This window comes from Lithobates pipiens, unplaced genomic scaffold (assembly GCF_037356315.1).
Source record: "Lithobates pipiens isolate NorthernLeopardFrog02 unplaced genomic scaffold, aLitPip1_a1.2 Scaffold_25, whole genome shotgun sequence".
NCBI classification, from domain to species: domain Eukaryota; kingdom Metazoa; phylum Chordata; class Amphibia; order Anura; family Ranidae; genus Lithobates; species Lithobates pipiens.
In genome coordinates this window covers 93,800,809-93,816,454 of record NW_027507787.1, presented here as the reverse complement: position 1 = coordinate 93,816,454, position 15,646 = coordinate 93,800,809, and the positions used below count along the sequence as shown (strand labels likewise).

Genomic DNA, 15,646 nt, shown 5'->3' with positions numbered 1-15,646 from the left:
TTTGGCGTAAAAGCAACACAGCTCATCGCCCTCAACACACCATCCCCACTGTCAAACATGGTGGTGGCAGCATCATGGTTTGGGCCTGCTTTTCTTCAGCAGGGACAGGGAAGATGGTTAAAATTGAGGGGAAGATGGATGCAGCCAAATACAGGACCATTCTGGATGAAAACCTGTTGGAGTCTGCAAAAGACCTGAAACTGGGACGGAGATTTATCTTCCAACAAGAAAATGATCCCAAACATACAGCAAAATCTACAAAGGAATGGTTCAAAAATAAACGTATCCAGGTGTTAGAATGGCCAAGTCAAAGTCCAGACCTGAATCCAATCGAGAATCTGTGGAAAGAGCTGAAAACTGCTGTTCACAAACGCTCTCCATCCAACCTCACTGAGCTTGAGCTGTTTTGCAAGGAACAATGGGCAAGAATTTCAGTCTCTCGATGTGCAAAACTGATAGAGACATATCCCAAGCGACTTGCAGCTGTAATCGCAGCAAAAGGTGGCTCTACAAAGTATTAACGCAAGGGGGCCGAATAATTTTGCACGCCGCACTTTTCTTTTTTTTATTAGTTAAAAAAGTTTCAAAAATCCAATAGATTTCGTTCCACTTCACAATTGTGTCCCACTTGTTGGTGATTCTTCACAAAAAATAAAAATTTTATATCTTTATGTTTGAAGCCTGAAATGTGGCAAAAGGTTTAAAAGTTCAAGGGGGCCGAATACTTTTGCAAGGCACTGTAGAAGGGCTGGGAGTTCCTTGAGATAGCTGCCTGCTATTCTTATAATATTTACAACCTACTTAAAAAAAAAAACGAAAATAAATGACCTTTATGCTCTCCATATTCACATGTTGGCTACTAAAATGGTTATCTCAGGATGTACTTCCAACTTCATGGGTCATTAATGATAATATTTTTTTGTTTTGTTGTACCCTCTGTTGTACCCTCTCTCGGGGGTTTACAGTTAGTTACCCCTACTTCTTTGTAGGAATTGTTGATGTTACATGTTTACCTTTCTTTGTCATTGTCTATTTACAGGACTGTGTACTGAAATTAGAACTTGGAATTTTCTTTCTGTATTTCTTTAAATGTTGAATAAAATGTTTATGCAAAAAAAAAATGTGCATTTGTTATTATTATTTTTTTTTTTTCATAGGAACCTGATAAGCGTTGCAACCCTACTCAGGGTATCCCAGATGCAGTGCCAGGCTCCTTTAGGCTTTTCCATCAGCTTCTTGTCCATACCATGTTATTGAATTTTAGTTAGAGAGCTGGAGGAAAGGTCAATGGACTATGAGTACAGTGAGTACCATTAAGAACTACAAGTCTCTCTCCCAAGGTCGCAGACAGGAGTTGTAATTTATTGTTCATAGATCTGTGTGCAGCTGCACCGATTACAAACCTGATGAACCCCCCAGTAGGATGAGGCCCAATGTTACACCTTAAAAATGGATGTAACATTGTCTTAAAGGTGTTAGACTTTAAAGAGCTTTTAAATGCACAACATTATTTCAAAAAGAAGAATTAACATTCCTCACTGTTAGACTGCTTTAGTCCTCTTCTTCCCAGCAGCACATTAACTTTTCCTTAGCTCCCTCACTGCTCTGTTCAGCTCTGACAGCTGAAGGAAATATGTGGTACTTCTGATTATGGTGGGGCATGTGACATTGCAAGGCTAATCAGCAAAGTCACACTGGGGGGTCCATAGCTTTGTGTAATCTACAACGTATCAGTCTTGTGCAGGAGTCACTCCCAGCTGTCTACATCAGTAGCGCTACTAAATGTTTTGCCCTCTGGAGCAGAGAGGCAGGCTGATGACATCACGCTCTCAGACTCAGTCAATCAGATGAAGCTTTGTATTCATTCACAGAACACAAAGCTGCCTATGAATGGCTGAGAGCCGATTAAGCCGACTCTAATTTTGTTCCAGGCGTGAGATGAGAAGTTACATACAGTTTTATACAGTGCTTAGAGCCAGTGCAGCACAGTGAAAGAAATAGTTTGTTTGGACCAGCTTGGTCCAAACAAATGATTTAAAGTAACAGGAAATACAGAGTTTAGCTTTAACCTCTTATGCATTTTTCATAATTTCCCAGGGTAATTATGAGAGAAAAGCAATGACTGCCATTGTTCCTTCTAAAAGTGGCAGCTGTTTTAATTATGCTTTCTGAGTCACTGACATTAACAAATATATAGATCAAGACATTCAGAAAGGAGTTTGAAGTCCTTATCTGCATATTTGTTTCAGGCCAGCTACTTTGCAAACTTTGATGTAGAAAAGTCACCCTAACATCCAGGCAAATAGAATTTTTACAAGAGGTCAGCAACGGTGCCTCCATGTTGCTCTCATGGTACATCCGGTTTTCATAACATGCAGTGATGATAAAAAAATGCAAGATTACCGCTGTGTCTCTTTTCATGCTCTTTAAGGTGCTTTTTAAAGTTGAAGCTCTTCCCACAGTCAGATACAGAGCAGCGGAAGGTGCGTTGATTCATGTGCTGATACTTCTGGTGATACTGAAAGGAAACAATGGAGAAAAGCAACTCAGCATCACAGAACATCATAGAGATTACAAATATGAAGATCATAGAGTTTACAGTGCAGAGTAAATAGGTAACTAATGGAAAACTATTTGCATGTGTTTAATGCTGAACTCCAGGCAATCAACTAAATACACAGATCAAATGCATATAAGGGAACTGTTTTACCGGCCAAAGGGCCGGTTCACACTGCGGGCGATGCGAGGCGACACCGACTTGCCTCGCCGCGACCTGCCGCGACCTCAGCGGCGACTTGCAAATGACTTCTGTATAGAAGTCAATGCAAGTCGCCCCGAGGTCGCCCAAAAGTAGTACAGGAACCTTTTTTCTGAGTCGGAGCGACTCGAGTCGCTCCTCTGAGAACGGTTCCATTGTACAAAACGGGGGCGACTTGTCAGATCGCGGCGAGGCAAGTCGTGTCGCCTCGCATCGCCCGCAGTGTGAACCGGCCCAAAGGGTTTGTATGTATGTCTATCCAGTCCAAACATTTACAAGGTCTTGCAGGACTGCACAGCCAACCTCCTGACATTACTTTTCTGTACTTCAAGTAAGCATCTCAGTTAGGTCATGTCCCCACCCCCAACCTATAATAGGACAGTGAACAGCAACAGACTGATGAGGTCATCTCTCTGCTCTCTCCCCATGAGTGCATGTGATTACAAGACACCTGATTGGTCCCAAGTACTCTCTCTCCTAGTCTGTGTGATGCTAAACAGAAGGTTACAAGACAAGACATTGAAATCAAGTCAAATTCAAGTACTTAAACTAGTGACCTTTAAGAACATGTAATGCTTTTTTATTAAATACATAACTTGAATTTATTTGTGTTTTTTAATATTTGGAATTCAGCTTTAATGAATGGAACGTGTGTTCTGTACTGCACAATTAAGGTATATTTTTTTCTCATTTCAATCACATGCATATCTTAGACATTGTAGTTGGGCATGTCTCCCACTGGCACAGTGCTATGGTAAAAAGATACAAATTGACTGTAAATTTGTCTCAGAAAACTCCACACTGATACACTTCGACCTAAATTAAAGTGCTTCTAACCCTTGAAAATGAAAAATGAACAAAGCTTATGCAGCAGTATACCGTATATATTGTGTACCTGCTCCTATCTAAAGCATTGAGTGTCATTTATCTCTGCTGTCTCCTTATTCTTACTCTAGAAGACGGCCCCAATTCCAGTACACAGCAGGTTATTGACAGCCTCAGCTGTCCATGTTTTCCTATGTGTGTATGTAGAGGAGGGTGTGCCTATTTCTTAGATGGCACTCAGGGTTCTTGCTACCACTAGGCAAACTGGGCAGCCGCCTAGGGCGCCCGACCACTGGTGTTCCTACTCTCTTCTCTCTGCAGCCAGCAACTAACTCTGTTCGCACATAGAGGGTTATTTACGAAAGGCAAATTCACTTTGTACTGCAAGTGTACTTGAAAGTGCACATGGAAGTGCAGTCGCTGTAAATCTAAGGGGTAGATCTGAAATGAGTGGAAGCTTTGCTAATTTTATCATCCAAATATGTGGAAGCTAAAATGCTGTTTTTTTATTTTCCTTGCATGTATCCCTCGGATCTATAGCGACTTTACTTCCAAGTGCACTTGCAGTGCAAAGTGGATTTTCTTTTAGAAAATAATCCCCATAATGTCAGAGGTGGCGGAGGGCTGTGTCTGCTTCCTATCTCCTGCATGAATGGAAGCAAGCAAACATTCATTGATGGGCACTGGCAGGCTGCATTGATGGGCACTGGTGGGCTGCGTTTGGTGGGCACTTCATTAAAAAAGGTGGAGTATACATGGGCAGGGCAAGGGGGTTTGGGTCAGCGGTGAAGCCGAGGGGGCAGCCAAATGATTTTTCGTCTAGGGCAGCCGTCACTAAATGGCGGCCCGCGGTCCGAGTCCGGACCGAGCGAGGTTTCCGCCCGGACCGCCATGCCGCCTGCGTAGTAAATGACAGCAATCACTGGTTTGCTGGGACCGCGGGTTTCCCTAGCAACCAGTGACGCTGTGCGCATGCGCCCGCCCCCTGCTCCTGGCCGCGTCTCGGAGCTGAAGACACTCACGCAGGCAGTAGGGGGTGTGACGTCACGTGCGCGCCTCGCCCCCCATGCTGCCCGCGGTTCCGAATTCCCGGGTCCTGGCTCTCCGACTCCTTGAGGCAGCTTCAGTTGTGCCCTTCCTCCTGTAGTTGAGGTATGTGGGCACATTAGTGATCATGCAGACTGTTAGGTATATTGTATTTGCACAATGCTGGGCTTTTTTGTAAGGTGCATGCTGATGGGTATATTTGTAATTTGCACAATGCTGGGCTTTTTTGTAAGGTGCATGCTGATGGGTATATTTTTTATGTGCACACTGATTTGCATGTTTTGTTAAGGTGCGCCTTAACAAAATATGCCCATCAGTGTGCACTTAAAAATATACCCATCAGCATGCCCCTTACAAAAAAAGCCCAGCATTGTGCAAATTACAAATATACCCATCAGCATGCCCCTTACAAAAAAAGCCCAGCATTGTGCAAATTACAAATATACCCATCAGCATGCACCTTACAAAAAAAAGCCCAGCATTGTGCAAATTACAAATATACCCATCAGCATGCACCTTACAAAAAAGCCCAGCATTGTGCAAATTACAAATATACCCATCAGCATGCCCCTTACAAAAAAAAGCCCAGCATTGTGCAAATTACAAATATACCCATCAGCATGCCCCTTACAAAAAAAGCCCAGCATTGTGCAAATTACAAATATACCCATCAGCATGCCCCTTAAAATAAAATGTGTTCATCAGAGTGACCTTTAGCATAAAATAAGGGTCACGCTGATGGGCACCTTTTATGTTAAGGGGTACTCTGATGGACAAATTTAATTTTACGGGGCACACTGATGGGTATATTTTTAATGTGCACATCGATGGGCATATTTTGTTAAGGGGCACAACAAAATGTGCCCTACAAAATATGCCCATTGATGTGCACATTAAAAATATACCCACCAGCATGCCCCTTAAAATAAAATTTGTCCATCAGAGTGCCTCCTAACATAATAGGCGCCCATCAATGTGACCCTTATTTCATGTTAAGGGGCATGCTGATGGGCATATTTTATTTTAAGAGCAACACTGATGGGTACATTTTATATTAAAAGGGGCCCTTTGGGCAAATTTTAAGTTAAGGGGCACATTTTGTTGTCCATCAGAGTGCCCCTTAATATAAAATGTGCCCATCAGCATGACCCTTATTTTATGTTAAGGGACACCCTGATGTGCACATTTTGTTAAGGGGCACTGTGATGGGGACACCCGATGATATAAAGGGGCACTGTGATGGGGATACCCGATGTAAAGGGGCACTGTGATGGGGACATCCAATGTAAAGGGGCACTGTGATGGGGACACCCAATGTAAAGGGGCACTGTGATGAGGACACCCGATGTAAAGGGGCACTGTGATGAGGACACCCGATGTAAAGGGGCACTGTGATTGGGACACCCGATGTAAAGGGGCACTGTGATTGGGACACCCGATGTAAAGGGGCACTGTGATGGGGACACCTGATTTAAAGAAGCACTGTGATGGGGACATCTGATGTAAAGGGGCACTATGATGGGGATGACTGATGTAAAGGGGCACTGTGATGGGGACACCCGATGTAAAGGGGCACTGGGATGGGGATGACTGATGTAAAGGGGCACTGGGATGGGGACACCCGATGTAAAGGGGCACTGGGATGGGGACACCCGATGTAAAGGGGCACTGGGATGGGGACACCCGATGTAAAGGGGCACTGTGATGGGGACACCCGATGTAAAGGGGCACTGTGATGGGGACACCCGATGTAAAGGGGCACTGTGATGGGGACACCCGATGTAAAGGGGCACTGTAATGGGGACACCCGATGTAAAGGGGCACTGTGATGGGGACACCCGATGTAAAGGGGCACTGTGATAGGGACACCCGATGTAAAGGGGCACTGTGATGGAGACACCCGGTGTAAAGGGGCACTGTGATGGGGACACCCGGTGTAAAGAGCAAATGTAAAGCTATCCTAGTTCTAACTGTCCACATGTTTAATATTGTAACTGAAACTTGACAATAAATATTGTTGAAATGCTAAGGAAATTGTACATTTCTCATGTTTTTGATAGATATACAGTGACTACAATCTTTCTGAGTCATAGCACAGACTTGAGATTCGGACCTCGGCCCAAAGAAAATTTTGGCGACCGGACCTCCTTGAATTTTAATTCATTACCCCTGGTCTAGGGTATCAAAAATCCTTGTACCAGCCCTGATGACACCGAGCTCTCTTCTCTATTCTGGGCAGTGTATGACATCAGATCCCCGCCCACTAGAATACTGATGCCCAAGATGAATCAAGTCATTAATACCATAGGCCTGAGAAATGAGCCGACGATTCCACCTGGAAATGGCAGATCAAGAAGCAGCTTGACCCTTGGGAGGACCTCAGGTAGAGCAAACAGGGACTTAGACTGCTAGCTATATAGGTGAATATAGCAGTGTATACAGTGTATACTGCGGTCAGGGCACGCAGACAACAACCACTACAGAAGAGCAAGAACGAAAAATCGGCCGATAACGATCGGTGTATACTGTGTTGAAGGTACACAGAGCACCCACTAACTGCTACAGATGCCAACACACTACACAAGGCCGCCGCGCTGGCGGCCTTATATAGTGTGGGGCATGTACTACACAGCCTGAGCTATGATTGGCCACAGGCATCCTGCCCGTGGCCAATCATGGCTCTCCTCGCTGCCGGCGCTGTGATTGGCCAAGCATGCGGGGTCACAGTGCATGCTTGGCCAATCATGAGCCAGCAATGCACTGCGCCATCGCAGTGCATTGTGGGCCGTGAGCGCCACACAAATTTGGCGCGAACGGCCCATAACGTTCAGAATTCGCCGAACGGGCGAACAGCTGATGTATGTTGTTCGACTCGAACACGAAGCTCATCCCTAGTGGTGAAGACCCTCCAAGCTGCAGTAATGGAAACCTAAAAAACAAGGAGTGGCAAAGGAATCTCCCGGAGAGGTTCAAACAGAGCAATCTGTAAAACACCCAATCAGGGCCCCATGACACCAAATTAAAGTTCCCCCTGGAGACAAAGTGGGTCACATGAGTGGAACAATCCCATGTGACACCCTGCAAGAGGGATTTTACCAGGCATTGAAACACCATAGGTCTCTAAATAGAACTTCCAAGGCCGAGATCTGCCTCTTGATGGTACTTAAGGCAACAGACATCATGGCACCCAACCTGGAAAGCTGCCAGATGGAATCTTTTAAGGCATTCACCGAGAAACATAAGGCTTTTGGAAAATGTTCCAGCAACTGCCAAATGGATCCTCGGGGTTCGACTCTCTGGAACAAAGCATACGCTTCAAACCTTGAGGGCTTAGCAAGCTCCAGCCATTGCTATTGCAGGCTGCAGATCTACACCCAGCAAAGATAAGGAATCTCATCCTCCTTGACCATTAGGGTCTTATTCAAGTAAGGAAAAACTGGGTGATGGCTGGCGAACCCCATTTCTTTTAGATTTCCAATTGCATGATGTACTGCTGAGAAAAACGCTTTGGTAAAGAGAACACCTTCTCCAGGTGAACCTAATCCGCATACTGACTTTTAGTCAACTCCCAGAACCCGAATCCAGTGACTTTGTGAAAAGAGGACTCTGGAAGTGCCAACTTCAATTTTGTGTGCACTGTGTCTGCCAGTGAACCCACTGTGGTCTTCTGTGTCTGAGGCAGTCCTGGACCTTGAGACGCCTAAACCTAATCTCTATAATAGCTGCTTCATAGCCCAACTATCCACAGGACTGAATTCCTTGTGGTATATAAACAAAACCTAAACCAAAAAATGAACCACCATAGATAAAGAGTCAAGATTAAGAAAAATTACAAAAATGACACATAATCCAGCACCCAAATAAAACACCATGGCAATTAAAATACTCATTGCACAGACATGAGAAACCCATTCACAGAACAATATCACGTTCTTATAATACAAAGAGGATGCTCAAGTAATACGTGTTTTATCACAATGATACAGAAGGTTTTTTCTTTATGGTGGGCATTGTGCTTCAGGAATTCAAAGTCAAATACTCAACCAAATTTTTTACATACTGTATGCTAATGAAAACATTACAGTATCAAATTAAATTTAACTAGACCATAGATAGAGCATCAGATATGAGATTCACAAAGGATAGGTATCTGCCAAAAGGTATCCTGATAGATCTGAAATAATTAGGTAATATTCCTGTAAATACTCTAGGTCAGGGATTCTAAAACTTTTTCCAGTCAAGGCACCCTTTAAAACTTTAACGTACAATTTTGAGGCACCCCTTACATATTGCAGCGGCATCCACACACGTAGAACACCCAACATTAGAGATGTAGATTTCTTGCAAAACAAATACACTTTTGCAAACTGGTACTAACTAATATTCCAGAATTTGTGCTCACTCATTTCCTCTTCACCATGCTGCTAACATGACCCCAGTGCTGACAGAGAGGGGTGTAACAAGGTGACAGACATCCTCCTTATCAACTGATGGCATCAGCAGTTGTTAGGGCACTGGCGTCTGGCCCACATGGTGCCCAAGGTTGTAATGTTGCACAATGAAAACCTATGTCTTTGTGTAACAAAAGGCAGGCTTGATCTACCTGCTGGATTGTACACAATTTTTGGGCAATTTGGGGAACTTTTAGACATTTTGTCAAGGCACCCTGGAAGAACCCAGAAGGCACCATGGTTGAAAGTGGCTTCCTTTAGGTAATATAAATACAGTACCTACCAAATAGTGTGCTTCTTAAAGAGATATTACTCTGATGACACAAATCTGAAGATCGCACTCAGTCATACATTATATGTTATCAGGTTGTAGATACTGAAAAAATAAAATTGGGGAAGAGGACTTTAACCACTTAAGGACCGCCGCATGTAAAAATACGTCAGCAGAATGGCATGTACGGGCACAAGCACGTACCCGTACGTGCTTGCCTTCCAGCGGGTGGGGGGTCCGATATGACCCCCTCCCGCTGGCTGCAGCGGTCCGTTTCGCTTCAGGAGCGAAGCGGGATGAGGGGATGACCGTTGGTTTCTGCCCATCCCCTCTCGATCGCTCCTGGCGAATGAGAAGCTTCCCCTGCCTGTGTAGTGTAAACACAGGCAGGGAGGAAGTGATGTCACTCTCCTCAGGGCGGTCTTTTTGACCGGACTGCGAGGAGAGAAGATATAGTAAGTGCACCAATCACTACACTGACATGTAGGTACACATAGGCACACAAATCACCCCCGATCACCCCCCTCCCAGTCACAGTGTCACCGATTGCAGTGACCATTTATTTACTGATCACTGCATTTAGTGTCAATTGTGACAGTAAAAAGTGTCAAGGCAGTTAGTGTTAGGTCCCCCTGATTGCCCCCAGGTAACTGTTTCACCCCTTTTTGCCAGTGTCACTAAGCGATCGTTTTTCTGATCGCTGCATTAGTGTCACTGGTGCCGCTAGGTAGCTAGTTATTTTTTTTGGTTCACCGCTAGGTTTTTATAGCATTAGTTACCCCCATATACTACCTAATAAGGATTTTAACCCCCTGATTGCACCTAGAGTTAACCCTTTCACCAGCGATCACCGTATAAGTGTCACTGGTGACGCTGGATAGCCAGTTAGTTATTTAGGTTCCCCGTCAGGTTTTTATATAGCGTCAGGGACCCCCATATACTACCTAACAAAGGTTTTAACCCCCTGATTGCCCCTAGTTAACCCTTTCACCAGTGATCACCGTATAAGTGTTACGGTTGACTCTGGTTAGTTTGTTTGCTTTTTATAGCATCAGGGCACCCCCCATTTATTACCCAATAAAGGTTTAACCCCCTGATCACCCGGCGGGTGATATCAATTAGGTTTTAGGGTCAGATAGGGTCTGCGCCGTGGCTAGGTTAGTGCCAGTACCGCTAACACCCACGCACAAAGCATACACCTCCCGTAGTGGTATAGTATCTGAACAGATCAATATCTGATCTGATCAGATCTATACTAGCATCCCCAGCAGTTTAGGGTTCCAAAAAAAAGCATTGTTAGCGGGATTAGCCCAGATACATTCTAGCACCTGCGTTTTGCCCCTCCGCCCAGCCCACCCAAGTGCAGTATCGATCGATCAGGTAGGTTAATTGGCTTTTGTCCAAAATTGGCCCTAGTATATGAATGGGGACCTTAGATTGTGGGCTCCTTGAGGGTAGGGACCAATGTGAGTGTGCAATGTACAGGGATAGGGGTAGACACTCGCTCAGGTTGAACTGGATGGACTGGTGTCTTTATTCAACCTTACTAACTATGAAACTATGAAACTATGATCACTGTCACTTACAAAACACTAAACACATAACTGCAGCGTTCGCACAGTCAGGCCTGATCCCTGCGATCGCTAACAGTTTTTTTTGGTAGCGTTTTATATTTAAATCCTGAAGGCGGTGCTTGGTTTTCGGGGTCCCGTACGTGGCTAGGCTCCCAAAAGGTCCCACACATGTGGTATCCCCGTACTCAGGAGAAGCAGCAGAATTTATTTTGGGGTGTAATTTCACTTATGCCCATAGCATGTGTGAGCAATATATAATTTAGTGACAACTTTGTGCAAAAAAAAAAAGTTTGTAATATTCCCGCAACTTGTGGCAAAATATAAAATATTCCATGGACTCAAAATGCCTCTCAGTAAATAGCTTGGGGTGTCTACTTTCCAAAATGGGGTCGTTTGGGGGGGGGAGGGGGTTTGTGTTATTTTGGCATTTTATGGCCTTCGAAACTGTGGTAGTGAGGAGTGAAATCAAAAATTTGCACGCTTAGAAATCCTGAAGGCAGCGATTGGTTTCGGGGTGACGTACACGGCTAGGCTCCAAAAAAGTCCCACACATGTGGTATCCCCGTACTCAGGAAAAGCAGCAGAATATATTTTGGGGTGCAATTCCACATATAACTATGGCATGTGTGAGCAATATATCATTTAGTGACAACTTTTTGTAAAAAAATTTTTTTTTGTCATTATTCAATCACTTGGGACAAAAAAAAATATTCAATGGGTTCAACATGCCCCTGAGCAGTTTCCTTGGGGTGTCTACTTTCCAAAATGGGGTCATTTGGGGGGGGGGGGTTGTACTGACCTGCCATTTTAGCACCTGAAGAAATGAGATAGGCAGTCATAAATTAAAAGCAGTGTAATTTCCAGAAAATGTACTCTAGTTTGTAGACGCTATAACTTTTGCGCAAACCAATAAATATACACTTATTGAAATTTTTTTTACTAAAGACATGTGGCTGAATAAATTTTGGCCTAAATGTATGACTAAAATTGAGTTTATTCGATTTTTCTTATAACAAAAAGTAGAACATATCTTTTTTTGTTTCAAAATTTTCAGTCTTTTTCCTTTTATATCGTAAAAAATATAAAATCGCAGAGGCAATCAAATACCATCAAAAGAAAGCTCTATTTGTGGGAAGAAAAGGACGCAAATTTCGTTTGGGTACAACATTGCATGACCGCGCAATTACCAGTTAAAGCAGTGCAGTGCGAAATTGTAAAAAGACCTCTGGTCCTTAGGCTGACAATTGGTTCGGGGCTTAAAGAGGAAGTAAACCCTTCCAAACAACTTGGACCTATAGGTAAGCCTAGATTAAGGCTTACCTGTAGGTCCAAGCAATATCTCCTAAACCTATATGGTTTAGGAGATATTTGCCCGAAAATGGGCACCGCTGTCTACGGCGCATGCGCCGTAGACAGCGGCGCGCATGCGCACTAAATGCGGCAAATCCAAGAATGGATTTGCCAAATTTGTCGACTCCCGTGCGCATGCGCGGGAGTGACGTCATCGCGGCTTCGCCGTATGACAGCGGCGGAGCTGCGAGGCGCGACTCCCGTGCGCATGCGCGGGAGTGACGTCATCGCGGTTGCGCCGCTGTGATTCGTCGGAGCTGCGAGACGCCACAAGCAACATGGATGCGGCGGACTACAGGGGACAGCGGCGACTTCGCTGGCTCCTGTGTCAGGTAAGTGACACATAATGAGCTACTATGCGATGCATAGTAGTCCATTATGCTTTACCTTTGCAGGGAAAAAAAGAGGAAGTAAACCCATCAGGGTTTACTTCCTCTTTAAGTGGTAAGAGGTGCATGAAAAAAGTAGAATAACATGTGTAATAAAATAATAAAAATTTTTACATACCGTATATTAAAAGAGATATAACAACTTAGTAAAATGTTAAATCGGACTAAAACATTCATGGTTGTATTGTATTACTGTACAGTAATGTAATTCTCTACATGTTTCGCTAAAGTATATAGCTTCTTAAGGAGATTGTCTTTGTACAGCGTATTTACTGCAATACATAACGTAGCAAGGTCCCGGAGCCCAAGAGACCTAATAGTGACCTCCAGAGTCAGGGAGAGCTGACATCCTTCTTTGTAGAGTGGGTTACAAGGCATGGTGGGTGTAATACAAGCTGAAGTGATGGGTGTCAGACACTTTTTGAATGCAAAGAGATTTATTGTCTCTTGAATAAGAACTGTGGGAGAAAAGGGTGTCCTGGCCCTGACCCTGAGTAGATGCAATGACAATTGGCAGACTCCAAGACTTCTATAGGTAGACAGCTATACAATGGAAGGCCTCCAGCTGGACACCACTTCTGTATAGGTAGGACCGCTGTCTCCTATGGCAACAAATCTTGTAACAGGCACTAACGGTAATTGTATTTAACTACTGGTAACACAAATCGCCACTGGATCCCCTGAGCTCTTCCACTTCCATAACTCTGTATCTTCCTCAAGCGTCACCCCTGCTTTTCTCCTGGGTCCCTTGCTTGGCATTCACAGATACTCAAGCGTCAGCCCTGCTAACCCTCTAGGTCCCTGGCTTGGCACTCACTGATGCTACTAAAGCGTCAACTCTGCTGTCCCGCCGAGTCCCTGGCTTGGCACTTGCTGAAGTTTTCCCACTTCTTCACCATCCCTGGCTCATGAGAAAACTACTCTGCTACTGGCTCCAGCTTACTCACAGTGATCTTCAGTAACAAGTAGGATGGGCCCTTAGTTGAGACAGCTTACCCCCTACCTCAGACCAAAACTGGTTCCCTATCCGGCTGAACCGTTACTCTTGGTTGGACTCCAAACCCGGCCCAGCAGCCTGGAGCAGCATAACGCACGTCCACCAAACAGCCATCCAGGTGGCACAGAACCCCGATCAACTGACTCCACCCAAATAAATAGGCTTTCCAGCAGGCCAAGGGACTAAAGAAACCTCCACCAATTGGCTGAGACACCCCTGACCTTGCTAAGCCCTTGTCTATCTAATGCCAGCATAGCACCACCTAGCGACAGAAGAGAGAAGGTGCAGCAAGTCCAGTACTAGAGAGGAATCAGTGGATCTACTAACAATTAACCAGGGCAACTGCCGCCTAGCAAACTAAATTTACTAGCAACCCTGCCTAAACACCAGGGTGCTACAATAAGAAAATACATAAGAGAAAATATACAGTAAAGACAAAAAATTATCCTAAAAAGAATTCCCCCCCAAAAAAATATATATAGGATAAATCTTTTGTCTTTACTGTATATTTTACTGTATATTTTCTCTTATGTATTGCAATGAATACGCTGTACAAGGACAATTACAAATCTCCTGAAGAAGCTATATACCAGGGATATGCAATTAGTGGACCTCCAGCTGTTGCAAAACTACAAGTCCCATCGTGCCTCTGCCTCTGGGTGTCATGTTTGTGGCTGTGAGTGTCTTGCTATGCCTCATGGGATTTGTAGTTCTACAACAGCTGGAGGTCCGCTAATTGCATATCCCTGCTTTATACTTTAGCGAAACATATGGAGAATTACATTTCTGTACAGTAATACAATACAACCATGAATGTTTTGGTCTGATTCAACATTTTACTAAGATATCTCTTTTAATATATGTAACAAATTTAAAAAAATTATTATACATGTTATAATCCTATTTTTTTTTTCAAGCACCTTTAAATCCCCTTCCCCAATTTTCCTTTTTCCCTAAACACTTTGGATGTGGTGCCTTGCTCCACTCATCCTTGTCTGATTTATTAATTCTTCAGCTGTAGATACTAGCTAAAACAATGAGCATGGCACCAGCATTTACTTGCCAGGAACATGCCCAAAGACTGCTGGTTTGGGAAATTGGTCACAGGAAGCCATGCACAGTCCCAAAGTCACTTGCATCAAGGTCATCCATAGACCACACTGCTCACATACTCCATGTTCAAAATCTAATATTAATATCAAAATCCTTATGCACATGCCCACACACATACAGTATCTCACAAAAGTGAGTACACCCCTCACATATTTGTAAATATTTTATTATATCTTTTTATGTGACAACAGTGAAAAAATGACATGTTGTAAAGTAGTGAGTGTACAGCTTGTATAACAGTGTACATTTTCTGTCTCCTCAAAATAACTCAACACACAGCCATTAATGTCTAAACTGCTGGTAACAAAAGTGAGTACACCCCTAAGTGAAAATGTCCAAATTGGTCCCAAAGTGTCAATATTTTTTGTGGCCACCATTATTTTCCAACACTGCCTTAACCCTCTTGGGCATGGAGTTCACCAGAGCTTCACAGCTTGCCACTGGAATCCTCTTCCACTCCTCCATGACGACATCATGGAGCTGGTGGATGTTAGAGACCATGCTCTCCTCCACCTTCCATTTGAGGATGCCCCACAGATGCTCAATAGTGTCTGGCTGCCAGTCCATCACCTTTACCCTCAGCTTCTTTAGCAAGGCAGTGGTTGTCTTGGAGGTGTGTTTGGGGTCATTATCATGTTGGAATACTGCCCTGTGGCCCAGTCTCCAAAGGGAGGAGATCATGTTCTGCTTCAGTATATCACAGTACATGTTGGCATTCATGGTTCCCTCAATGAACTGTAGCTCCCTAGTGTTGGCAGCAATCAGGCAGCCCCAGACCATGACACTCCCACCACCATGCTTGACTGTAGGCAAGACACACTTGTCTTTGTACCCCTCCCCTGACTTCCGCCACACACGCTTGACACCATCT

At 44.2% G+C, this 15,646-nt stretch overlaps 1 protein-coding gene across 1 annotated transcript in view; it reads right to left on the bottom strand.

Moving 5' to 3' along the window:
• LOC143930410 (zinc finger protein 692-like) overlaps positions 1 to 15,646 on the bottom strand; it is a 111,151-nt gene that overhangs the window by 18,541 nt on the left and 76,964 nt on the right. Inside the window, exon 10 of the mRNA XM_077454714.1 lies at positions 2,404 to 2,518. Within this exon, the coding sequence (XP_077310840.1) occupies positions 2,404 to 2,518 (115 nt within the window). The remainder of the gene's footprint in view (positions 1 to 2,403; positions 2,519 to 15,646) is intronic.